Here is a 27,309-nt window from a genome sequence, read left to right as displayed (position 1 = left end):
CGATGTCCCTCCCGGTGCCTGGAGGGAGAGCGAGAATGCCGATACTTCGCATGGTCCCCTGAAGCTTCCAGCGAATGAATGGGACTGGAAGCGGTAGATCGCAGGGGCTTAATGGATGCCGCCTCACGCGACGCATCCCAGGCCTGATATGGAGTGCGGAAGAACTCTTCCTGAGATTTACTATGCCCAGGACTTTGATTATCAACCGGGGGAACAGCACCGTATTGGCGCGGAGGCTTGATGGGCTCTAAAGGAGGCATGTCACTAAAGGAGGCCCGCCTCGAGGGACCGGCCGCCCTTCGCCGCTCCTCCTCGCCAAGCAACGAGATCGATCGGCAAGGAGGAGGAGGAAGGGGCGGTCCACCCCCCGTAATCGAGACCGGGAGGTCACCCTGGATTGAGGCGATTAGCCTGGGTCCCATAGTTTGCATGAGCTCGACAAACTGAGCTTTCAGCAGGGACCGTAGCGAATCCGATATGGAGGAATCCGCACCGAAAGGGGGTCCTCCAGCACGGTCTTCGCGCTCCTTCGTGGTCGAGTGTTTCTGCTTGGAAGCTTTCGGCACCTTAATGACCACAGGCGGAATGGTAGAAGGCATTACCTGAGCCGAGGAGACGGGGACAGGTACCGGCGCCGAACTCGGGCCCAAAACCGGAGTAAACGAAGCCGGCTTCAGCAGGCCCGGAGTAGCGGGAGCAGTCGCTGGCTTCGCATGGACAGGCGAAGCGGCCGATGACGTCGAAGCCGAAGGTTCTTTAGCAGCTTCCATCTTAAACATCGACTCCCACAACAAACAGCGCCGCTTAAACGCCCGCGCTGTAAGAGTGGAACAAGGCTGGCACGATTTCGGAAAATGTTCTGGACCAAGACACTGCAGGCAGCGTCGATGCGGGTCCGTCAACGAAATCACGCGCTGGCACTTGCTACACTTTTTAAAACCGGTGATTGGCCGGGACATAGGCCGAAAAAGCTCCGCCGTGAGATCGAAGGAGCTGGGCCTGAGCCACGTGGCCGACCCGGCCGACTCGCCGGAACAAAAAAATTTTTTTTTAAGAATAAAAGAAAGAAAACACACGATAAAGAGTAAAATAAACCCAAAATTGCGGAAATTAGAAGGCAAAAAACGGGAATTCAGTCAGCGCAGAAATGAAGTAAAACTTCTCAGCTCCGCGGAAAGAAAAGAACTGAGGAGACACGCCCGGAGCATCGGGCGGGAAGGCACTGGCGCATGCGCGGTGCGGGCATCTCGATACTTCTGAGTTTCTTCAAGCAAAATATGCTTGTGAGACGTCCGTATCGGGGCTCTGTCGGATGACATCACCCACTAGTGAGAATACCTGCCTGCTTGTCCTGGGATAATGGGGTTGTACTCAAAGTTCTGTGGAGGTGCCTGCCTGTCAGCTTTTCTGTGCAGCTGGAAAGAAGGAAAGGACTTTCTGCCTCAGATGCTTCCAAATCCAACTCCAAACAAGAACTCTTTGGGCTGCCAGAGGGACAATACCTAACCAAGACCTCCACCCCCACTGTACCTCAAAGCGCGATAGTATGGTTTAAAAGCAGCCTGAAATGCTTCCCATTCAAGGATGCCTATAATCTTTAACAATCCTTAGTCAGACTTTTCTTTACTTTTCATTCAACCCCCTCCATATTGGGTTTTTTTTTTTCCCTTTATATGTTCCTTCTCTATCATTGTAGTTCCTCCCCTCCTTTCCTCTCATGCCTGTCAGTAAGTAGTTCAGTTTTTGTTTATTTCATTCATGTATCAGAATCTGTTTGATGCTCCTGGTTTTTGTTTTATTTTTTTAAATTGTACTTTGCTTAGAAAACCAGTTAAGTGAACAAATCAAATTTTTAATAAACTTTAAAGTTAAATTGTGCAGCTGATGCCCTGAAACCCTGAGGGCTCTTACACAGGGTGCTCACAGCCTGCGCTCAAGCCACTGGGAAACTCAGGAGGTGAGCAGGCTACTAGCGGAATGGACCCCGAGCCCTGAAGTCTCACAATAGGCTAGCTCCCCAGGTCCACCCGAAGACTTGCTCTGCAGAGATGTAGTCTGGCTCAGAAGAGCCTGTGTCTTTTCCCAGGCAGAGAATCCCCAAGAATGGGGTTTCACGCCACCACAGCCTCAGAAAAAATGAACTCAAGGCTGAAAAGTAAAGGAAAATAAGCAGAGCAAAAACAACTCTGCACAGTTCGCTTGCAAAAGAAAAACTGGAGGAGCACTGTGCTTCGCCTCCAAGTGGGAGATGCTCAAAACTAAGTACTGTATTCACACTTCTGCAAGTCCAGTGTGTGGGAACAAATTTATTATCTTACGTACGGACCCTGAAGTAAATGCAACAGTAAGGTTATGTGGAATAAGCTTTTGTAGATAAGGGCTAAGCCTCCACCTCTTTTAGTTGATCTAGTAACCTTCTGGGCAGGGGAGCTCAGGGAAGTCATTGTTTTTCAGCCAGGTTGCCATGAAGAAGACTAAGCCTATGTTTTTTTCCAATAAGCATCTCACTAATAGTAGCTTGTTGGCAATCGATCATGTGTCGACAGATACTTGGGTAATTTTCCTGGTAGCAATAGACCAATCGGTAATGGTAACAGGAAGAATGTGGATTTGTTTTCTCTTCACCCCAGGGTCTAGCATCTCTCCCCCTCCCTCATGCAGTATTTTGAATTCAGCACATGGTATTCTTCTGCTGAGCTGCTTCAAATATTGATCATCAATTCAAGTTGGAGCATTTGAGTGCCTGCAGTTAATCAGATAAATGCTTGGCTCCAACCTAAAATTGATGATTGAATTGCAACAAAATATATAAGGGACATGGGAGTGTGATGATGGTCTTAATTACCAAGTGAAACACTCCACAATCACACAACCCCAAGGAAACCAACAATTCAATACTCCAAACACCTAGGGGATATATTCACTTGCTCCCTAATTAAAAGGAATTAACTTTCAATATAGTGTTATGCTATCATAATGTATTCAGCTCAAAGGATACCATAAGGAAAGGAGGAAAGAGCCTCAGACTTCCAGCCTGCCACTGCTCATTAGCTTTCAAGCAGTCTGTATTCATGAGCTACCTCATTGGCTCAAAAATCTCCTCTTCCCTATCTTTCTTTGTTAATTTTATAACTCCCTTTCAATTTTATAATTTCATAATCAAATAATTAATTTTATAATTTTTAAATTAGTAATAAATCATTTTATAATTTTTAAATAATTTTTATATTTTAAAAACTTCCTCAGTGCTAAACACTACATTTCAGACTTACTTTCTTAAGCTGGAGGGGGCCTAACCTGCGATCGGGTGAGTGCTAGCATAAAATATGCACAAAAGCCTTAAGCTTCAACACTTATCTCTATCCCTTGCAGTTCAAGGTATCATCAGCATTCCACACTAAAAAACAGCAAGTCTGTTAAGTCCATCAGCCAAAAGCCTACGATAGCATAACACTATAGTGAAAGTTAATTCCTTTTAATTAGGGAACAAGTGAATATATCCCCCAGGTATTTGAAGTCTGATGGTCCCTAGGAAAACTCTTTAGCAGCTCATATGCAGGAGTTTTGGGTACTGAACACTTCACATACACAAATTTATTGTTAGTGTTTACTTTGATGTTTGATTGATAGAAATTTAATTAGTTGGAATATATCCTATATATTCAACATCTTTATTTTTGTTACTCCATAAGGGATTTGTTGAATTTAAACTCCTAATCACAGTGGTTGTATCACCAGCTTTAAAACATCTTAATGCCGTTTATCCACATCTAAAATCCAAATAGGGCTTCTAATGAGCATCAGAATATAGCACTGATGTATAAATCATTTTAATCATTAACCCCTCCCCCCCCTTTTACAAAGCCACGCAACTGGCTGCTACACTGCAATGAAGCCCATTAATTCCCCAATGGGCTTCAGTGCAACTACCGCAGACTGCCACGGTAATCAGCTTCTTAAAAAGGTGCCTGTATGTTAAAGCAAATATTATAAAACAAATATTATAAAACAGAATAAAAACCTCATTGTTTTAGTGAACAGTGGTTCATAAATGTTTAAGGAAATTAAAATAATATTTCTACTGTACACAGTTCAAATAACGCAGACTAGGAGGGGGAAATTCTATCAAGCTTGTTTCAAATGCATGAAGGTCTTGATTCTTGTAATGGCACTCTAAGTTAGACAGCAGTAGGTGCCTTTCTGCTGACTAACTATTTTTATTGGTGATATATGGTGTGGTAATTGACCGTGTCATTTAAAACCAATTAAAACACATTAAAAAAAAAAGTAGGCAGCTAGAGGTGCCTAGAAAGAACAGCAGCTATCTTCCATCCATAGAGGCACCTACTGACAAAGGCGTGGTATATGGCAGAAGTGAATGCAGGCACCAGTAGGTGCCTTTATGGACACAATTCTCGTGGAAAGTAGGTACCATAAACGTAGGCCTGAAAAACCGTGGCCTATATTTCTGGCACCTACTTTCAATGTGGCTGTAATTCTGTAAACGGCACCATTACATGATTGGCACATAGAACAGCACCACTCTTCTGAGTGGTCATTGATAACGGCACTGTTTAAAGAATCCAGGTTGAAGTGTGCTATTTTGACATCAGCATCTCTGTCTCTGGAGCTGTTCAGATTATGGGTGCTGAAAAGCAGATTTTATTTCTTTAAGCCCCTAAACCACTAGTGTGCCTCCTGAGATTCCAAGTGTGCCGCGGCACACTGAGGAGGAAGAGAGGTGCCTGCCAGCTAAGCAGTACAGCGCCAGCGCTGCCCAATTCGCCAAAGGCCTGCATGTTTCCCCCTTCTCTCTAGTGTCTCTGGCTTCCCCCCTGGCCACCCGGTCTCACCTTTGAAGCTAATTACAGCAGCCTGTAGAGAATCGTCGGTAGGTAAAATGATTTTATTTTCAATATAGTGATTGAAATGTGTCAGTTTTGAGAATTTACATCTGCTGTATATATGAAAAATGAATGGTAAAAATTGCATTACAATTAGTAAAAGGGATGGGATCTGGGGCAGAGCTTGGGTGGGCCTAGTGAAGTATGTGGTTGGGGTACTCAGTTGATATTTGTTAGACTTAGGGGGCACTTAGCTTTAAGTTGAGAAACACTGCTGTAGGCAATCAGCTGGCGCCAGTGCCTCTCCTCTCCAGCCCTCTTCCCTGCTGGCACCCCCTTGGTGTCTCAGGGCCCATCTGGAGGGCCTCTGCACATACACGGACATCAACGTGATGTCACACATGTGCATGATGCCATCACGGTGACATCCACGCACTTCTGGGTGCCTCAAGCCATGGCCACTACCTTTAGTGTGCCCTGGCTCGAGAAAGTTTGAGACATTGCCCTAAACTAATACATTATTCTTGTTGTAGATGCAAAAAAACTACATTTAAAGCATATTAGCAATAAAATTAACTATTAATCATTTACAGAGTTTCACAGACTACAATACCTACAAAACACTGGTAGACAAATAATCCAACCATACTTTAGGATATATCTCAGCATACCTCCTCCCAAATAATTTTAAATCTAGCATAGAATCAGAAAGATAGAGCTCTAAGACAGCCTAAGTAGTAACCTAATTAAAATTAAATCTTTATGCGTAGCTCAATGCAGTAAACAATCAATTTACAACATAATTACATCTCATAAATTGAAAATTAAGAGAAAACACAAAGTTCCTATTGTTAGCCCCCAAAGACCATCCATGGACAAATAAATTTTCAGCTGCAAACAATTTACATCAGTTTAAAACTTCTGCAAAGGTTCTAGGAATTCACCTAGTCAGCAAGCTTACTATGGAATGCCAAGTTAATAATGTGTTCAAAAGCTCATTTTTATTATTTAAAAACAGACAAATTATAAAGTACGAGTACTGAACCTTCTAAACTAGCTCAGATTGTCCAGGCATTAATACTTTCTAAATTAGACTATTGTAATTCTGTATGCGTGGGCTGTACCAAATTATTGATTAGAAAAATGCAAATTATTCAGATTACTGCAGCTAGACTTGTTTGTACTGCTAATAAGTATGATCATGTGTCTCCAATGTTATCTCATTACACTGGTTATCAGTAGAAGCTCATATTAGGTTTAAATTTGAATGTACTGATGTTTAAGATTTATCATGGTTGGGCTCATTATCTGATTCAATTGGTTACATCTTCTTTTAAAATATTATGACCCAATTGTAGAAACTATGCAAGGAATAAAAAGACAGAAGACAGTTATTTTACATTTTTTATATACATACATAGGTTTATTCTTAAATTTATTCACACAAAGCAAGGTTTATTGCAGAAATATAAGCACTATATTGTATAATCATTTTATTAAAATCCTTATCACCTAATTCATTCCTTTAACTTATGAATCTACTGTACTTCAGCCATTGCAGACAACCACTGCTCTATGTGCTTTTTAACAGGAAATTTTTTAAGCCATTACTGCAAATGAAACGGGGCTTTACTAATAGAAATGGCTTTCAGAAAAGTTTAGCAGCATGTCTATACATGTGTCCATTGAATGTACATTACTCTGTAGTAAAATGCGACCTGAAGTGGGATTTGGAAATTCATGCACAAAGTTTTTCCTCAAAATAAGTATACAGTATGTACAACTTAACAGTGTAAATACAGTATATAAAGGTCATTTAGAAAGTTACCTAAGAAAACATAAAGTGCATGTGTTATGTTCACACTGAAACTTATGATTAAGTCTACAGATAAAGAGTAACCTGCAACCAATTTGCACCTATGTGGCCCATCTTAAAATAATCCTATTTTTGCTGAGTTTAACCAGAAGCCAAAAAAAAAGAAGCAATATGGATCCGTTATCTTCTTGCATCAGTGTTCTTTTTCCATCATATAGAGACCCCATTTGGTTAGGTCAGAGCATAACGGGAAAGACAGGTACCATATGCTATTTTCTTAGTTTTCAGTTAAATTAAGAGGAACAATGTTTTAGTCTAAAACAGGACTATTATAGAAAACTATCCTTAACAGCTATCCTCCTACTTAAGACAAAATTGAATTTTGCCAACAGGAAGAAGCATGGTTGGCTTAATCCAGAGCCATAAACTATGAGTTCTTCCAATATTCACTGCAGTCAATATTAAATTTACATGAATAGTACATAAGAAACAGCTAACTATGTTTTGGATCTTCTTGCTATTACATTTAGTCATTAACCTCCACCAGCTGTTAATCTGCCATAGAACATATTTTATTCATAAAGGTCCTAAAGTAGATAACATTTATTAAATAACTCCTTAGTCTGTTGAATTGCTCTCCTTTATTTCCAACTTTCTCTTAGTGTGCCTTTTTCCTTGACCTTTCACACTGTGTTCATTTTATGGATATAAACAACCCATTAAAAAATGAGTGAAAATCAATGAAAGGAACATCAGCAAGAGAACTGGGTTTTGATCTTAGCAAAATTACTTCACCCTCTCTTACAATGTGTACAAATTAACAAGATGTTAAGCCCTCTTGGGCAGGAAAGTATCTACTGAAACAAAAATGGTAAACAGATTGATGGTATCAAACTTTGGAATCAATGCAGGATTAACCCTTGAGTGAGCTCTTAGCAACCAATGGATTCTGCTCCCCCTCCCCCAATAAGAAAAACACATTGCTCAACCATGTACATTTTGATTCAATTTACTTTATCTCCAAATCTATTAAGTGTACTTCCCAGTCTCTAAAGATCCCTCTCCACCTTTTTGGAGGCTCACTACTTCCTACACCTATGGGTGCTCGGATTTATGTGCACGATTAGGGACTGATGGTACCTAGTCTCAGAAGGAGGCTTAAGGACGAGGGGAGGAATACCCAACTCAAGGCAGTGCATTAAGCTGCCTCTCGTCTTATATAGTCCGAGATTCTAGTTTAGAGCCTCAGCTGTTGATGGCACGTGGGCCAGTTAAAGGCCTATCAGCAGAGCCAACACCTCTCAACCCTGTGAGTCCTACGTGTCTGTTTAATTATGTCTAAATCTTGATTTGTAAAAACGTGGGATCGCGAAACAAAGTGGAAAGGGGATGGATGGACTTAAGATTCGTTAGAAAAGGTATATCGGCCTACTGTCTTAATAAACATGATTTAAAAAAAGAAAAAGAAAATGTATATCGGAAAGAGACCTACAGATAGCACACTGCTCTCTCTCATTTCTCTCAGCCAGAATCAGTGGAACTATTTTCCCCTCCAGTTTAACAGGCTCTGACTATATGTTTAGCTTTCACCTTAGATTTCGCGGAATCCCAGGTTCTCCGGGGATGCTTGTCAGATCTAGGCCGTTACTGCTCCCAGCTGGTCCCGGCCAACAAGGCCACTTTCTCACGAGCGGGAAACGTGGGATGCTAACGGCGCGCCTCACGCCGTGGCTCAGGTTCCGGGTCACACGACCACGCCACCCCGGCGCTCTTATTCCCGCGACACTACTACCACCCCCGCGCCGCTTCCCGAACTCTTTCTGCACGCGCTCACCTTCTTTCCCCCTCTTTTATCTCCTCTTACGACAGGCAGCCCCCCCCCACAGCTGCATAAATAAACCTGTTACTTTTCCCTCAGACCCGGCGTCTCGCGTAGAGGGCGGAACGCGGCGCCTTCCGATTGGTGACTGGACTGCCTAACGTCACCTGCGTTCCCTCACTCGCTAATCACAGAAGAGCGGCTTTATTCATTGGACCACGTTCCGGCAACCGGAAGCGTCACCAAGTGCTCAGTGAGTCCCCATTGGTACACGTTATGAGGGACGTCAAGGGTGGGTGTGGTAGTAATGTTGATGTCTTCAAAGTGTTGACCCTTTTTGATATACAGTACTGTGACTATAGAACCCCTAAAAGGGGGTTGCCTCAGGTGAAACCAACTAGTCAGGCCGGATGCCGGCAGACCCTCAAAACCGGCAATAGAAAAGCGGGCTTTTTTTGTCCCTGACCCCAAAGTACTTTGCCTTCCTCTACTCGCAGTGATTCCCAACCCTGTCCTGGAGGAACACCAGGCCAATCGGGTTTTCAGGCTAGCCCTAATGAATATGCATGAGAGAGATTTGCATATGATGGAAGTGATAGGCATGCAAATTTGCTTCATGCATATTCATTAGGGCTAGCCTGAAAACCCAATTGGCCTGGTGTTCCTCCAGGACAGGGTTAGGAACCACTGCTGGTATAGTGTCTCTCCCTCTGTCCGTGCTCCTCCCGGGTTCCGAAATATGCCCACAACCACAGATTCAAGCAAGCGGTTTCTGCCTGTTGGGGGGGGGGGGGGGGCTTTTCTAGGTCACGTTTCACCCGCGCAGCCACAGGAAGTCGCATCATAGGAGGCGGGACGCGGCCGAAGGAAGGGCTCCAATGCAGGCAGAAGTCGCTTGCTTGAATCTGCAGCTGTCCATTGTCAGCAAAAACACGTTTTAGGACCCGGTAGGTGGAGAGGGAGAGACACTGGAAAGACAGGGGGAGAGGAAGCTGAGGAGAAGGAAGAAGAGGGAACGATGCTATCTGGATCCTGAAAAGAGATCCCGGGACAGTTGGTTGTAGAGGGTTGGGGTGAAAGGAAGGCTGCGACAGTAGATGTGGCAAGACACTTAAGGTGGGGCAAGGGAGGGGAATTAAGCAGGGATTTTCTCTGTCAAAAAGTTGGCAGCCCTAGCCCTTGGGCAGGCAGGCGCATTGTGTAGGTAAAGTAGGTACAGTACATACCTGGGACCCAATGTCAAAAAGAGGGCCTCCAGAACTAGAGGCCGAATGAAACAGCTTTTTTGCATTTTTGGCCAAAACTGAAATTGTCTGAAAAGATTCAGCAAAAAACTCATCCCATGCTTCGGACAAAGCAGAACTCATATTTGGTTGTATAAATACGAACCAGTGAGAGCTGCTGGAGATTGGCGACTGCCAAGTTCTGACAATGTGTCTTTCCATAATTAGATTGTAAGCTCTTTAGAGCAGGGACTGTCTCTTGTGTGTTTGATGTACAGCGCTATGTGTGTCTGGTAGCTCTATAGTAATAATAAATAGTAGTAGCAGTCTGCATCCCTATGCTAAACCTATAGTATCTAAGCCAGAATATATTTTTTACCTTCAAGAAAATAGCTTCCACATACATGGACCTCAGCTAATGAAAAGTGAAACTAAAACCATGGTGCATTTACAGTGGCTGACTTTGCACCATATTTGGAGTTACTGAGGATAATTCCTAAGGAGTTAACCCTAATTCACAGACTTAAATTCCTACTAAAAACCTGTATTAAAAGAGTTTATTTGGAGCACTGTATTTACTATATAAACTATTGTGCAAAATTAGCCTTCAGTAGAGAGTGTCTTAAGCTTGCAGTACAAACTATTTTTTCAGCTATCAGCATGCATCTGTACTGCATGGCTTTCTGCTGCCCCAGAAATACAAGTTCATTTTCCTGTCTCTTTTCTTCTCCTTGGCAGGCATGAACAAGCCATGCCCAACACTTTCCATCTCTTTGCTATACTTTCTACAGCACTCCAGTTGCCCCTCTGTCCTTAGCGCCACCATGCATAGGCTGAACTGTGACCTGAGCCTACTTGGTTAAAGCTTAGCTATTTGATTATAAAGATCTGGGAGAGTTGGGGTTGGTGCAGGTGTCATCCATTTGTGTGACATTCTCCTGTTTGACAGATTCCTATTGTTTGTTGAAGTCCATAGAAGGAGCAAGTGATAAATGCAGAAACTACTACATGCTTTCATTTGCTAAAGTCATGTGATCGCACTTGTCACCTGACAGAGGTGTGGAAGCTGGAAAGATGGCAGCCTATCTACAGTGGCGGCGGTTTGTGTTTTTTGACAAGGAGACAGTGCAGGAGCCGGGAGATAGTAGCAGCGGGACGTTCTTTTCATTGCCTTCATCCATCACTGTGTGCGACTCTGGCCGGGGCAACCTCATCTTCGGTGATATCCTTTCACTGGAAGGGAAAGTGGGTTAAGTTGGGTCATTACATTCCATGATAATCATGGAGCCCTGGTCACTGCACACATGCTTCAGTGAGCCAGGAAGCACATGTCTTTGTACCTGTGCACAGTATTGCAGGGGACACTGCATGTTCTCTTCCCTGTCTTGATAACCCTGACTACCCTTGTGTTAAGGGGTGAGGCATATGGTTTTGACCAGAGCAGTGGAATTTTTATACTATTTCAGGAAGAGTCTGATTCTTAAAAATGTTTGAGATTCTATTTCAATGAAAGCAGCTGTATACAACCAGAGATCTGGAGAAAGATATGTTTTCCCCTACAAAGAATGATATATGTGGCTTCCAATTATTCCTTAACTGGAGTGTACATATGGAAGGTCAGATCTGGTTTCTGTCTCGTGCTTTGCAGCTCAGCTCCTTCCAGGCATACAAGTTAAGAGTAACACATCTATATCAGCTGAAACAGCATAGTATCCTGGTCTCTATTGGTGAAGATGAGGAAGGGATTAATCCTCTGGTAAGTCAGCATTTGAAATGAGTAGAACTTATTCTTTGTTTTCACCTAAACTATAGAGCAATCATTCCATCAGAAGATTTAATGCAAACAACAAAAAGTACACTAAGACTTTCGGCCTCTTTTACAAAGCCGTGCTAACAGCCCCGAAGCCTGTAGAGATTTAAAGGGCTTCGGGGCTGTTGCCGTGCAGCAGCCGCTAGCGCGGCTTTGTAAAAGAGGCCGTTTGTTTCTAGGTCACTTGGAAAAAAATGTTGAAGATAGAATACATAACAAAATCTGTTCAGATGTTTCTTTAAATACCCATCTCCCCATGGAATCTTACTATATAGTTTCCTTATGATGTCAACTGAGCAGTTTTCCCATTTTCCTTTGGGTTTCCAGCTGGATTGGAACTGGGGCTGAGATTTGGCATCATGAGTATTAATTTGCTACTTTCTAGGAATCTGTCTTCCCAGTTCATTCTACTTATCATCAGCTAGTGCAGGACTTCTGAAACTTATTGTGAACACTCCACAGCTACTTGGATGGATATGCATGAGAGAGATTTATTTATTTTATTTTTAAAATTTATATACCCAACTTTCTGTAAGATCACCAGGGCTAGAACTCAGTTTTCCCAGGTACCTTCAGGAAACTTGAAATCATGAGCCTGAAATCCTGCTACTAGGTACTACTTAGGGCAATGTCTCCAGATAGGATAGTTTTGTGCAAAACACAACAGTAATTGAAGCTAGAGTTTATTGATTATGACCTCAGTTTTTCAGCCTTCATCATCATCATGTTTCTACCCACAACACCCTTCAAGCTGACCCCTTGCTTTGCTTTTTCATCCTGCTATATTTTATTCAGAGGCTTGTTGGTCTCCAGAACAACTATTCTGTTTTCTTCTAACACCACATGACTCTTCAGTGAGTTTGAGCTACCCTGATTTCGTCACTGTTCTTTGTCTCATGTAAAAAGTGTGGTTGTTTGGGAAGTATGTAATTCAAATTTACAGAGTTTATGTGGTACAGGTAGAAAACAGAACAGCTATTATGTATAGGGGGAAGACTCGGAGCCATACAAGGTCAGCAGGGGCTGCTATAGGCCCTGGGCCTTGCAGTGAAGAATACTTCTATTGAGATTCTTTGGGAATTATTAATTTTTAAAATCTTTTTGGATAATGTTACCCCAGATTGTAAAAATGAGGCTTTCTAGTTCTCTGTGAATGTGCTGGGATGGCATTGAATTACCCCCTATTTGACAACAGCTACAAAATATAAGAGGTGGCCAAAAGGTCGATCACGATCGACCAGTTGATCACAAAGGCAACACGAGTCGATCGCGGAACCCTCCCAGGCTTTGCAATACTCGCGTTGCCTTTGCGTTCTCCCTGTTCCCCAACACCACAACAGGCCAGCAGTGAAAACAGAAGCGCCGGGCAAGAGCCAGCCTCACCCCCCCCTCCCCCCCGACGTCAATTCTGACGTCAGGGGGGAAGGCTGCTGGCCTGTTGTGGCGTCGGAAAACAGGGAGAACTCAGCGGCAATGGTGGCAGTAGTTTGGGAGCCTGTTCCCAGACGTCGGCGGTGGCATGGGGGCCTGTTTCCAGATGACAGCCCCGGTGATGGCTTGGGGAGAAAGAAAGGAGAGACAGGGAGGCAGAAAGAAAGAAAGGGGAGCATGGAGAAAGAAAGAAAGGGGGCAGGGAGACAGAAAGAAACACAGCAGAGATAAAGAAAGAAAGGGGGGCAGGGAGACAGAAAGAAAGAAAGGGGAGGGGAGCAGGGAGAGAGGAAGGAAAAGGGGGAAGGAATGGAATTTGTTGGGTAGCAGGGGCAGGCAGGGAGAGAGGAAGAAAAAGTTGGACTCATGGAAGGACAGAGATGTTGGTTAGGGAATGGAATGAGGTCTGGAGGAGACGAAGCATGCAGGAGGCAGAAAGGAGGGAAGAAATATTGCATGCACAGTCAGAAGAAAGTGCAACCAGAGACTCATGAAATCATCAGACAACAAAGGTAGGAAAAATGATTCTATTTTCAATTTAGTGAGAACTTATATCTGCTGTCTATATTTTGCACTTTGGCCCCTTTTACTAAACCGCAGTAGTGGATTTTAGCGCAGGGAGCCTATGAGCGTCGAGACCTGCGCTAAAAACTGCTATTGCGGTTTAGTAAAAAGGGAGGAGGTATATTTTTCTATTTTTGTATAGTTTTTCCTGAGGTGACATTGCATATTTTAAAGTCATCTGCCTTGACCTCTTTGAAAAAATCCCGAATATAAATGATAATTAACATTTTCTCTACGTACAGTGTGCTTTGTGTTTTTTTAAATTTTATTGTTGGTAGGTCATTTTGACTTGGTCATTTTAAAAGTAGCTCGCAAGCCAAAAAAGTGTGGGCACCCCTGTATTACACTGTTATTTATCCAATAAAGCATTTCCTTTCTACTTTGTCTGCAGGTTAAAGTTTGGAATTTGGAGAAACGAGATGGCGGAAACCCTCTTTGCACTAGGATTTTCCCAGCAATACCAGGAAATAAGCCCACAGTGGTGTCCTGCCTCACTGTCCATGAAAATCTCAACTTCATGGCCATTGGTATGTGACTATGGCAAGAATGTCCAGGAACTTAAGTATTATGCTAATTATCAAGAGGATCAATACTCATCAATACAAAAGAGAGGGAAAACTTTAGGGCAGTGTCTCGCAAACTTTTCCGGTCAGCGGTACACTAAAACCAGTGCTCCGGCTGGAAGGCACCTGGAAGTCGACATGATGATGTCATACATATTTGTGACATCATCGCTTCTGCGCATGGGTAGAGGCCCGTCTGGCCACGACCTCACCGTTACAGTGATTTGGGAGGTGCAGAGAGGAGGAGAGACGCCGTCCAAGAGGAGAATCAGCTACGCCGGCTGACTTCTACAGGATGTGCCTCTCACCACAAGAGGCACATCCTGCAGGCATAGACGACTCTCCTCCTCGCCAGGAGGCACACAGTTTGCGATACACTGCTTTAGGAGGAAAAAGGATCGATGTCCCAGAAGGGCAGAAAAACATTGAGGATATCATCCCAGTTGAATAGAGTAGAGCTGATTGCAGTGAGATTGGGAAACATGACCCCAGATAATTTTGGGGAGGGAATATGTCCCTAGAAACCTTCCTATCTGAAGAACAAATAAGATGTGGAAATTCCAAGGATTCTGTCTCTTGTCTGTCTTCAGGTTTCACAGATGGCAGTGTGGTACTCACAAAAGGGGACATCACTCGGGACAGACACAGCAAGACCTATATTTTGCAAGAAGGCAATTATCCAATCACTGGCCTCGCCTTCCGCCAGGCTGGTAAATCCACTCACTTATTTGTTGTCACCACAGAGAATGTGCAGGTAAAGTGATGCTGCAGCCTGAATACATGCAGGATGCTGAACAAATGTGCCTTTCTCTTCTGGGCATTGTCATGTGGTTGCTTGCAGGATTTTGAGTATGCACTGTTTGCATGTGCTTGTGGGGTGCTGAGCATGGGGTGTGGGCATGCAGAATGCTACACTGTGCATTGTTTATGTGTATTCGTGACATTCTGTCTGCAGCAGGACACAGTAAAAAAGGACTGTGCGGAATTCAGTTCAGGCACAGGCAGCAGTGGCTCTGCTCTTTTCCCCTCCAGCACTAAGTTCCCATGGCAAGAAGAGGAGGAAGTGAACTGCTGCATATCGAGTCGCTTTCTCCTCCTATGCCAGCTTAGGCTCGACTGTTTATGTGAACTGTGATCCCACAGTTCATATAAACAGTCTGATCTAAGTAGGCATAGGAGGAGTTAGTGACCTATTGTGCAGCGGGTCACTTTCTCCTCACCATGGGAGCTTGGTCGGGGAGGGGGAAGAGAGAGTGAGCAGAGCTACTGCTGTGGCTGAAAGAGAGAAAAGTCCAGAAAAAAAGCAAGTGTGCAATAGGATATTAAGGGCCGAGTAAAGGGGTGAATCATGTGCTGGGGGTGGTGTAGAGATTGGAGGCAGAGTAAAGAGGTGAGTGTGCCATGATGGGGATGGTTGGGGCAGAATAAAGGGGTGAATAAGCCATGGGGGTGGGAGCAGCAAGCTGAAGGCTGGCCATGGGGGATGGGGAGGGGAGGATAAAGAATGAGAGGTTGAGGTTTTGTATGCTGGAGAAGACTTAGAGACAGACAATTAGGGTCATGTTGGGATTTAGAGGGAAAATCACTACACGAGTACAAATCAAAACAAAAAAATGTTCTGCTTCAGATGTGCTACTGGGGCATATATATAGACATTCAATTCATTCATATATTGTGGAGATAAACTGACCTCAATAATACAGCTCCTAGACTTTAAGTAAATCTTTTGATGCTTTTATCAGCATTGATTATTACAAAAAATCTCCACTCAAGCATTTCAGTTTTTCACATTCCTCATTTTTACTTATTCGTATGTTTATGGATAATTTTATTGACTCAATAATATTTCACATCAAAATTTCAAATGGCAATAGATAAATCAGTCACATCTGTGTGACTGAAGTAATAAGCTCTGAAGTGGTGTAGAAAGCAGTGTTTTTATAGTTGTAAATAGGTAGGGTGAGACAGGGGTTAATATAATGGTCTATAGACTGTTTTGGCCTAATATCACATATTCCTCCTGTACCCAGTCCTATGAATTGTCACAGAAAGATTACCCACGGATAGAGCTGGATAGGCATGGCTGTGGATTACGCTGCTCAGCACTCAGCGATCCTTCTCAGGATATACAATTCATCGTGGCAAGGAACGAATGTGTCTACTTATACCAGCCGGATGAGCGTGGACCTTGTTTTGCTTTTGATGGACAGAAGCTGATTGTTCACTGGTACCGGGGATACCTTATCATTGTGTCCAAGGATAATAAGGTCTCACCAAAGTAAGATTCCATACAATTCTGTGTCTGTGTGGAGATACGAGCATATGGAATAAGGTGTGGCAAAACTCAGCGCTGTAGATCCATGCTTGTTGTTTTCTGTTCCAATGTGACCTGCAAACTGCTGCTTACAGAAACATTGTTTTTTAAGCATTTTTCTTTCTAGTGAGGGACATTTCTTTCTGAACAGAGTGCTGTTAATAGTTTCACACTTATAAAGTATTTATTTCACCATTAAAGGTAATATATAGAAAAAAAACAAAACATAAAGGAATAACTTAATGCATTTTTTGAGTACATTTCAAAAGTAACCCTTCTTCAGATCAGAATCATTTCCTTTATGTTTTGCTTTATTTCTATGTATGTGTATTACCTTTAAAAGTGGACTAATACATCTACCACACCATTTTAGTCACCACTAAAGAAATCATTGTTACCCTCTTCTGAAGGTCACTATATTTAAAAATATATATATTTATATGCCACCTATTTGCATTGTATTTTCACAAATATAACTTGCGGGTTGTATACCTTTTTACAGTCAGGAGATGCCTGGTGCAGATTATACTCATCTTTACATTCAAGGTCACAATATATGACTTTCTTTAGAGCATTGTAAACAAACTACCAGGAGTTTAAAACTTTCCTTTTTATCAGTTTACTCTGCTTTTTCTCCCGTCTAGCATTGGTGGTGTGCTTCAGTCGCCTATACCCACACTCCTTAGCGTACTCAGTTAAGCAGCATAAACTGAGCATGCACGGGAGTGCCAGCATTGGTGACTGAAGTCTGCCATTGACTTCACAACAGAACACCCAATAAGGAATACAAAGGTGTGGATAATGCAAAACAATTTTTATGTTGCTCCTTCTTTTCTGCAGATTATACAGAAGTGCAGGGTAAATTCAGGTTATTTTATTGAACATGTGCAGTTTGATCCCAGGGCACTTCCAGTTAATGTTCTTTGGATATGGAATGAAGTTCTTTGGGTAAGAGCAATCTCTGGGACTCAATATGGGCTTTGTAGCAGTTTTGTTTGACCAAGAAATAAAAAGTTAAAAACAAGAATTCCCTTTTTTTGTACAAATTTTGGAGTAGCAATGGGGGATTTTCATAGCTGTGTTTTATTCCCTTGTTTTTTTTTAATTTTAAAAAATATTGTCCCAGTATAAATGTGATATTTTATTATTCACTGTTTTTGATTTTGCTAAATGTTTATTTAAAACTTTATATACCGTGTATATAGCCAAAAAGGATCCAAGTGGTTTACAATATATAATTCAAAACAGTTTTGAAAAGAACACCATTCAAAATAGAAAAGGAAAGAAAAGAAGAAAAAGTTTTTTTGTTTTTTTTAAATTCTTTATTGATTTTCCATACTTCAAAAGTGCAATACATGAATATATAACACATAAAACATCAACACATGCCCTAGGCTTGCTGGACTCCCTTTGAGAATCCTGGAGAGGGCAGGAGCCAGCAGGCCTTGAGCATACGCAGATGCTCAAGGTCCTTCAGCCCAACACAAAGCGTTGGCTTCCAAAGCATCAAGACTGTAAGTGCGATGTCGGAGGGGGGCAGGTAATGGAGGATATGAGTGCTGGTCAATCAAGGGGGTGATAGGAACGCCGGTCATCGGGAGGGGGGGAGGTGATAGGAGTGCCAGTCATCAGGGAGGGGAGGAGGACATACCAATGGTCTTGTGAGGCTAGCAGTGCTGGTCATCGGGAGAGGGGAGAGATAGCAGTGCCGGTCATGGGAAGGGGGTGGAGGAAAGCAGTGTCGGGGATCTGGAGGAGTGGAAAATAGCATTGTTGGTCATTGGGTGGGGAGGGGAGGAAGAAAAGCACCATCATCCAAAGGAGGCTCAAATATAAACTGAGAACCCCATTTTTGGGTGACTTTTTTTTGTCCAAAAATCTCAGTTTATATTTGAGTATATATGGTAAATCAAAAAATTTTAATTTCTTTGATTAAATAAAATAAAAAATTTATTTTTATCCATCCTGCATCCAAATAACAATTTGCATCATCACCACATACCTGGTTTCAGAAACCCTTTCTTGTACTTAGGTAAAGACTCCAAATGCACTTGACTTCGCAAAAGGTTTATGAAGTATCTGATTAGCTTAATTTGTGAAAAACATCAAATGTCAGTTTTTCACTCTGTGACTTTTATGATTGTGCTGGATGATGATCCAGAGAAAGCAGAGACAAGGGTTTTAAGCTTTCTGTTTCTTTCCAGGTCGGAGTTTGCAGGACGCGAGGGCCAGAGTTCGGATAAGCAGACCCTAAGTGTGTATGACTTGTACAATAAATTTGTTGCATACAGCTGCGTGTTCGAGGATGTGATTGACGTGCTGGCAGAGTGGGGGTCTCTGTATGTGCTGACCCGGGATGGGAGGCTGCACATGCTGCAGGAGAGAGACACACAGACCAAGCTGGAGGCAAGGAACTTACACCAGTATTCCTCTCTGTGCATGGGGAACAGTAGATATGCTTTAGTGGGGGAGGAATAGGGACTGCCATCCTCTGGCTGTGGGATATTAGGTGGCTGTCATTTGATGGAGTCCTGCATCATGTATCTTCTGGTGAAGGGATGGCAAATCTCTGATTCAAAGGGTGAGAGGCAAGGTTAACTGAACTATGATAAAGTTTGGCAGCATTTTAATAAAAGGATGGAACATGTTAATCTGAGGATAGGGGTGATGTACAGTTACCTTTGACAAATTAAATGTACACCAGGAGCCAGTAAATGAAGGGGGGGGGAAGGAGGATTTATAAGGATGTTGATGATTCTCTGAGCACCTTTCTGTATATTGCAGATGCTGTTTAAGAAGAACTTGTTTGTAATGGCCATTAACTTGGCCAAGAGCCAACACTTGGACAGTGATGGTCTGTCAGAGATCTTCAGGCAATATGGAGACCATCTGTATAACAAAGGGGACCATGATGGAGCCATTCAGCAATATATACGGTAACCATGGAAGGTTGGGTGAAAGCAATATTCATTGCATTAGATGTACTTAAGGGGGGAGGGGTGAAGTGATGGATCTTCTAGTACATGCTGAACAGGGAAGAATGGTTGAGTGAGTCCTGTGCTAATTTCACTACAGAGGCAAATGAGTGGGGATCACTCCTGCCCCAACGTGCCACTAGACCACCAGGTTAGTATTATAGGCCCGGAGGCGGAAAGATGGAATAAGTGGAAGCTCTTCCAATTCGGGTGGTGGAGGGAGGAGGAGGGACACCACAGAAGAAAGAAAGAAGGATTTATAGAAAAGTTTTTTTTCCCTCCCTAAAAAAGGGGTGAAAAACTTAATTTATATTCAAGTATATATAGTATTTCTAAATTTATTGGTCATACAATCTAACCATCCTTGGCAATTTTGTGATCTGTCTTCTAAGAAATAGGTATTTTGCATTTGTGTATGTTGCATTGTGGGCCAGATTCTATATATGGTGCCTAGTTGAGCGTGCAGATCTGTGTGCAAATTAATTAATGAACCATCAACAATTTGGACTTATGCATACATCTGCCCTAGGCTCTATTCTAAAAAATACTTACCAAGTTATATACTACGGTTTGTTGGAATGGCTGGGAGGAACCAGATCATTGTATATAATGTGATTTTTGTTTGATGACTTGTTCTCAGTAGAGGTAGGAGTAGAGGTAGGTTATAGAAATAGACAGGGACCACTGCTCAGGCAATATGCCTGATGGGCCGCCGCGGGAGCGGACCGCTGGGCGAGATGGACCTCTGGTCTGCCTCAGCAGAGGCAACTTCTTATGTTCTTATGATGTATGTATGCTGTTGGGAAGGTATACAATAAAAATTATTTAAACATAAAATATGCACTTAAATTTCATTGCTTGCAACTCCAAATGAGTGTGGCCATGGGAGGGGCATGGGGAGAAAAGGAGGCGCTTTCTGAAGTTGGGCATGCAATTGGGTGCTAACATTTATAGCAGGTTTTGGCAGTCATTAATGCTGACAACCAAAGTTAGGTACAAAATTCATTATAAACTAGTATTTTATAAAAGCTACCCTGTGTGGTGGAGTGCCCTTTAAAGAATACTAGCTTAGTGCAAATCATCCCAGCACCTAACTTTGGGCACCATTTACTGAATCCCTCCCCCCATTGCCCCAAGTGCTTGCCTCAGCATCTACTTTGTGTGTTTCTGATTTCCCTTTCTCTCTCTCTAGGACAATAGGGAAACTGGAACCCTCCTATGTAATCAGGAAGTTCCTAGATGCTCAGCGTATCCACAATTTGACAGCATACTTGCAGGCACTGCACCATCAGTCACTGGCAAATGCTGACCATACCACACTACTGCTGAACTGCTACACCAAGCTGAAGGACAGTGCCAAGCTTGAGGGTTTCATCAAGGTAACTGGTTGGCACTTGTTACTGCTTTCCAGTACTTCTCTTGGTATAGTGCAATACTGCTGTCTTTTTGTAGCTATGACACAATTGCTGCCAGATTAACTCTGTGACCTTCGTGAAGGTGCAGAATAATGATGGACCTATGGAGAGCCTATTTGGGGATCCCAACCTACAGTTTGGGAAGTTCTGGTATAGTGGCAGTATGCTCAGTACATGGTGGCAGGGGTGTACTTGTTGCTGTATGCCTATAGTTCTTTCAGTGAACTGTACCAGGTGTATGTATGGCTCTGGTCCTTTCCCATGATGTGTTCCTGTCTTGCTACTTCTCACCATTCATTACCAGGTCCTGTGTCTCCCTAGGCCAGCGAAAGCGAAGTCCATTTTGATGTGGAGACAGCTATAAAGGTGTTGCGGCAGACAGGGTATTGTACACATGCAGTGTACCTGGCAGAGAAACACGCACATCATGAGTGGTACTTAAAGATACAGCTGGAGGATCTCAAGGTATATATTATAAGTGGATGGAAGGGATCCAAATCTCAGGCTACATCGATTGTATATGTGTGTTGTAAAACTCTTAAACAGTCCATGATAATTCCTAGGGCTAACCTAGATCAGGTTTCACTTCCTTTTCTTTTTTTTGTTTCAGAATTACCAGGAGGCATTGAGTTATATTGGCAAGCTTCCTTTCTGCCAGGCTGAGAGCAACATGAAGCGCTATGGCAAAATTCTCATGCACCATGTACCTAGTGAAACTACCCAGTTGCTGAAAACCCTCTGCACAGATTACCACCCTCATGGAGAGGAGCAGGGGGCACAAGAGGGCAAGAGAGTAAGAAACAGAGGGTCTCTTAAATGCAACTATTAGACGGGTGGAATGTAGTTACTGTGACTCTGACTGACCGCTAAAATAAATGAATATTGCATATGAACATGTAAGCAATACACAACCAAAAGAGTGCTTTTCATATGATCTGATGACTGGAGCTGAGTGTCTGTGACTTTTTTACAGTTCTTGGATAATTGAGTTTCAGGACAGTCTCATGCTTCTGTTTTAGGTGTTTCTCATCTGGTGATGTCGGCTTATGAGGGGGAGGGGCTTCTGACAGCCATTAGGATCTAGGAATCTGTAACCTTTTGCCCTTTACTTAATCTTTCAGGCTTATGCTGAAGAATTTATTCCAATCTTTGCAAATAACCCCTGTGAATTGAAAGTGTTCCTAGAGCATATGACAGCAGTTCAGCCAGACTCTCCACAAGGTGTCTACGACACACTTTTAGAACTTCGGCTTCAGAACTGGGCACACGAGAAAGATGGACAGGTATCTGGTGCTTTTATCCTCGTAAAACTGCACCTGGCTTGCTTCCTGCCCAACTCTCAATATGGGACATGGCTGATAGGCTCATGTACCTTAGGCCTTCACAAGGCAGGAAAAGGTGACTACCATGAGTGCCATGTTGGGGAAGGAAGAGGGTGGAAGTAGCTCCACTGCTCTTTGGAGTCATTTTGAGAGTCTGTGAGTGCAAAAGGGGGTGGTGGTAACAAAATTAACATTCTTTCTTGCATCAATTTGGTCCATCCCTGTAGTCTTCATTCTGTCTTCAAGAGCTGCTAATGAGTCAGGTTTTCCGGATATCTCTCATGAATATGCACGAAGGAAATTTACATGCTTACTTTCTGCATTTTATGCAAATCTTTGTTATGCATGTTCATTAGATATCTGGAAAACCTGCCTGTCATTAGCCCTCAAGGATTGAGAATGAATACCATTGGATTACCCTGTGCATACCTGCATGCATGGGCAGTACTGAGGCGAGCCTGATGCAATTAAGTTAAATGGCAGCCAGACAATGTTTATTAGGAAGTGTTCTGTATTGGTCATTATCAGCCCTTTGTTCCACTTGTTTTTGCTGATCTGTCCTGTCCTTCAATGTGTGTGTAATTTTCAGAAAAGCCACACTTGAAACATATCAGATGCACTCTATGACTTCACCTACATTCTCCTTTTCTGTGCAGGTGAAGCAGAAACTTCAGGATGAGGCTATCTCCCTTCTCAAGAGTGGCCACTTCAAGACAGTCTTTGATAAAGCTTTAATCCTGTGTCAGATGCACAACTTCAAGGATGGGGTGCTGTACCTGTATGAGCAGGGCAAGCTGTAAGATATTTCATTTCTGAGATTAGCATTTGGGAGTTTAGCCCTGACAAAGGAAGGCTTGTTATTTTTTCTTTGTGCCCCTCCCTCTCTGCACGTCTTTCATTTCCCTTTCTGTTCTGTCTCTCACTGTCATGCATGTCTCCTCTGCTCTGTACAGCTAATGAAGCTGAGCTTGCACGTTCTTTCTTCAGATTCCAGCAGATCATGCACTATCACATGCAGCATGAACAGTATCAGAAGGTGATTGAGGTCTGCGAGCGTTACGGAGACCAGCAGAGTTGCCTGTGGGAACAGGCTCTCAGTTACTTTGCTCGGAATGAGGAGGACTGTAAAGAATATATCACAGCTGTACTGAGACACATTGAGAAGAAGAACCTCATGCCACCTCTTCTAGGTCAGAAAGTAAAATATAAGCCATCAAATCACTAGCACTTGATAGAGAAAACATTTTACTTTTTCTCTGTTCAATTTTGGCCCAACTACCTCAGTAAAGCATTTTGAACCTTAGTTGCACTGTTTTCAGAAAAGTAAAGAACAGAATTCTACTGTTAGCAAACATGTTTTCACTTTGCATTTCTGTACTTTCCCTGACTCTTGGGCCTACTCAAATAATGATGTTCAATGCTAAGATGATAAGGGTAAAGAAAGCCAAAAAGGCAAAGGAAACCCTCTAAAACAGGGATTGGACCAAATCAAACAAAAATAGGGTTCAGACAGATAGCTTTTCCAACCAGTAAACTTTTATTCAAATGAGACAAAACACTCTTTGACTCGACACAGAAACCCACCTGCCTCAGAAGTCAAAATATAATTAGTAATCCAATTGCTGCTACTACTATTGATGATTTGGTCATTTGTGTAGAAGATTATCCAGTAGAATTGGATTACTACATATATTTTGACTCCTGAGGCAGGCAGGTTTTCACCAAAACATGGCTCCATGTTGAGTCAAAGAGTCATTTGAATCAAAGTTTACTGGTTGGAAAAGCTATCTGTCTTACCCCTACATTTGTTTGATTTGGTCCAATGCTAAGATGAGACATGAGATGTTGAGAGGGAGGGAAGTTTCGTGGAGACATCAGGAAGTACTTCTTCACGGAAAGAGTGATTGAGCATTGGAACAAGCTTCCAATGCAGGTGATCGAGGCCAGCAGCATCCCAGACTTTAAGAATAAATGGGATACCTATGTGGGATCCCTATGAGGGTCAAGTCAAGGAATAGGGTCACTAGGGTATAGACTTGAAGGAGCGGGTCAGTAGAGTGGCAGTATAATTAAGGGGGTCAGTAGACTTAAAGGGGTGGGTCAATAGAGTGGGCAGACTTGATGGGCTATAGCCCTTATCTGCTGTCATCTTTCTATGTTTCTGTGAGAGTTTCTTTCCCCCTGTTTATTGCTGTTTTCTAGTGGTGCAGACTCTGGCTCATAACTCCACAGCCACACTCTCTGTCATCAAGGATTATCTCATCAACAAACTGCAGCAGCAGAACAATCAGACGGAACTGGATGAACAGCGCATCCAGAGATACCGAGAGGAAACCTCCCGAATCCGGCAAGAAATTCAAGAGTTGAAATCAAGGTGAGTCCTGAGGTGAATGGAGGGAGAGGATGGGCAGCACAGATGGTAACATTAACTTTTCTGTTCATATCAGCCCCAAGATATTTCAGAAGACTAAATGCAGCATGTGCAGCAGTGGCCTAGAGCTGCCATCTGTGCATTTCCTTTGTGGACATTCTTTCCACCAGCATTGCTTTGAAAGCTATGCTGAGAGTGATGCAGAATGTCCCACCTGTATGCCTGAGAACCGCAAAGTGATGGACATGATCAGAGCCCAGGAGCAGAAGCGGGACCTGCATGATCAGTTCCAACACCAGGTGAGCCACTTGCAGGACTACCCTTCCCCTTTCCAGTGCCCTCCATGATCGCTAACTTGCTCCTGGCTATTCCCAGGCTCATCATCTTTACCCTGTCTCAATCTGGCACCATGTCTGCAGTGACTGCCTTTTCTTTTCTTGTTTCATCTTAGCTGGTTCTTCTCTTGCAGCTTAAATGTTCCAGTGATGGTTTTGCAGTGGTAGCCGACTATTTTGGCCGTGGAGTCTTCAACAAACTCACACTCATCACAGACCCACCAGTAGGCAGGCCTGCTGTGGCAGTCGATGCTGGTCTGCAGAGAGAGTTGCTCATTCATATGAAGCGTAACATGTAGGGAGAGTGGCCATCCATTTCCCAGTACAACAGCTCCAGACTGGCAAGCGCTGTCATGGAGTGTAGAAAGAAGCTGGGCATCCTTTTTCTGCATCAGAGACCTTAGTTAGGAATTATCAACCACAAGGTCAAACAGTGGAGCAGCAGGCAAGCAAGAAAGCTTCTGGATGAGTTCTTGAAGAAAACTGGGTTGCTAGAGTCTGTCGTGCTGTAATGTGCTACCCTCTCAGTGGTGCTGCTGGAATGTACACAATAACCCTGGCTACTCTGAATTTCACAGTCTTTCTTGTGGCTGAGTTAGATATTTCTTCTTGCTGTAAATGTGAAATGTAGGTCTGATCTCATGTAGCCAAATCACAAGGCCTCTTGCTTATCAGAGTGTGTTCCTCATTGACTGAGTGCTCTGGCAGTGAGAGAAAGCTTGAGCATTTTTATAGAACTCAGCTTTCCTCACACTGTAGTCATTAACCAGAAGGAGTGACTGCTCTATAAATACTGGTAGCTGAAGTCTGAGTTAAGCTGTGTACTGTCCATCTATGATGTTTCCCTCCTGCACAAGGCTTCTCAGTGCAGTGGCTGCTAAAACGAGTGGGTATACAATTTCCCAATTTATGAAGTATTTGATTAGCACTTGCTATGTATTTCAGATTCTTATGTATTTAAGTACTACTATAAAATGCACTTTTGGTAACTAATCTGAGTCTATTCCTTTATCCTTACCCATAATCCTTTTCCTGTTATGCATATGCAACTATAATTACATTACATTAGTGACTTCTATTCCGCCAGTACCTTAAAGTTCTAGGCGGATTACAAAAGAAGATAACTGGACATTTCCAGGAAAATTACAATTTAGGGAGCTGTTTACATGATTGAGACTTTGAAGGGAAAATTACAAGAGTGGTAGAAACTTTGATAGACAAGGGGATGTGTTTGATATCTTTTTTTTTTTTTTTTATTTCTTTATTCATTTTATAACTTACATCAAGTGTACAGTAAATATCAAACAATTATAGTACAACATCACTTGAAAATCTACAATATCCTACAACAAGAAGATTTAACACCCACCCCCCCCCCAAATTCATATACAACTAAAATATACCACATGAAAATAATCTTATGTCATTCATATATATATTAATATTGGAAAACCAAGAATCCCCCCCACCCCAAATCCACATGTGTATTAAAATTGGGAAAAGTGTAAATTATTCATTATAATAATTTAATAATGGTCCCCACACCTCCTTAAATTTATAAGCTTAGCTTTGATATCTAGATAAATTTTTTGAATAGCAGGGCTTTGATTTCTTTTCGAAATGATTTGAAGTCGCTCATTGTTGTCAGCATGTTGGAGATGGAGTGGTCAAGTTTTGCTGCTTGCGTCGCTAGATGTCATACATCTTCTTGCGCTGAGTACCTTTGAATGGGGGATAGGTAAACGGGGTCTGAGTTCTCCTTTGTCTCGTTATATGGTTCCAATTTAGGCGATTGTTTAGGTATGTGGGGGCAGTGCCATTTATTACTTTGAATAATAGACAGTATAATTTGAATTGAATTTGTGCTTGTATAGGTAGCCAGTGTGAGTCTAGGTAGGCAGTGGTGATGTGGTAAAATTTGCTTAGTGAATAGATCAATCTGAGGGCTGTGTTTTGTACAGTCTGTAATTGTTTTATCATGTTTCCGGGGCATGGTAGGTAGAGGATGTTGCAATAGTCCACTAGGCCTAGGACTAGGGATGGACTAATTGCTTCAGGCATGCATTTATTGTATTAAGGAACCTGCAGAATGACCTCAGTGGCTTATTTAACAACCATCGCAGTGACTGTTCCACTTCCTAGTTGCTTATAACCTACCTGTACCCCAACCTACATGAACAACAGGTAGTAGGATGCTATGATAGAGAAAAGCAGGCTGTGGATATCTTTCATTATTCATTTCATTTAATAAATCAAATTGACATACAAGCTGGTATATTATGGTATAAGAAACATAGCTCTTGGTTCCGATTGCCAAACTGCAAGCTTGTAATACAAAGCCTTCTTGGTCCAAGTGCTACTTTTACTGATTATAGCACCCACAAGAGATATAGGAAAAACAAAGGCATTCTTATATCCTCTGAGCCAGACCAAAGTCCATCAAGCCCAGCAGCCTGTCTATGACAGCAGCCATCAGGGTTACAAGTAATGAATCGTAAGATTTGAAA

At 42.6% G+C, this 27,309-nt stretch overlaps 2 protein-coding genes across 12 annotated transcripts in view; one reads left to right on the top strand and one right to left on the bottom strand.

The window, feature by feature from the left end:
• Positions 1 to 8,489, bottom strand: part of HYOU1 (hypoxia up-regulated 1) — an 80,258-nt gene extending 71,769 nt beyond the window's left edge. For all 4 annotated transcript variants that reach the window (XR_004536828.1, XM_033919075.1, XM_033919077.1 and 1 more), the window contains exon 1: positions 8,251 to 8,489. The gene's annotated coding sequence lies outside the window, so the exon portion shown is untranslated. The remainder of the gene's footprint in view (positions 1 to 8,250) is intronic.
• Positions 8,490 to 8,595: 106 nt separating this feature from the next.
• On the top strand, positions 8,596 to 25,795 carry VPS11 (VPS11 core subunit of CORVET and HOPS complexes). Of its 8 annotated transcripts, none has more exons than XM_033919082.1 (17): positions 8,596 to 8,732; positions 10,672 to 10,924; positions 11,310 to 11,458; positions 13,899 to 14,034; positions 14,661 to 14,824; positions 16,101 to 16,348; positions 18,589 to 18,790; positions 19,169 to 19,320; positions 20,552 to 20,738; positions 21,096 to 21,239; positions 21,385 to 21,567; positions 21,896 to 22,057; positions 22,753 to 22,892; positions 23,084 to 23,286; positions 24,299 to 24,470; positions 24,544 to 24,766; positions 24,937 to 25,795. In XM_033919082.1, the coding sequence occupies exons 2-17, from the start codon at positions 10,777 to 10,779 to the stop codon at positions 25,099 to 25,101; spliced, it is 2,778 nt and encodes a 925-aa protein (XP_033774973.1). In that variant the 5' UTR covers positions 8,596 to 8,732; positions 10,672 to 10,776; the 3' UTR covers positions 25,102 to 25,795. The 8 variants fall into 8 exon arrangements, with proteins under 8 accessions (XP_033774973.1, XP_033774975.1, XP_033774971.1 ...); XM_033919084.1 differs by having other exon boundaries at positions 8,599 to 8,732; positions 10,758 to 10,924; XM_033919080.1 differs by having other exon boundaries at positions 8,600 to 8,732; positions 10,652 to 10,924.
• The last annotated feature ends 1,514 nt before the right edge of the window (positions 25,796 to 27,309 follow it).

Source organism: Geotrypetes seraphini, chromosome 13, assembly GCF_902459505.1.
Source record: "Geotrypetes seraphini chromosome 13, aGeoSer1.1, whole genome shotgun sequence".
Classification (NCBI taxonomy): Eukaryota; Metazoa; Chordata; class Amphibia; order Gymnophiona; family Dermophiidae; genus Geotrypetes; species Geotrypetes seraphini.
This window is presented reverse-complemented; position numbering and strand designations above follow the sequence as displayed.

Coding starts and splice junctions, on each gene's coding strand:
- VPS11 (XM_033919082.1), top strand. CDS start 10,777: ATGGCAGCCTATCTACAGTGGCGGCGGTTTGTGTTTTTTGACAAGGAG. Junction 14,035..14,660: donor TCTCAACTTCATGGCCATTG/GTATGTGACTAT, acceptor GTCTGTCTTCAG/GTTTCACAGATGGCAGTGTG. Junction 16,349..18,588: donor GATAATAAGGTCTCACCAAA/GTAAGATTCCAT, acceptor GTTTCTTTCCAG/GTCGGAGTTTGCAGGACGCG.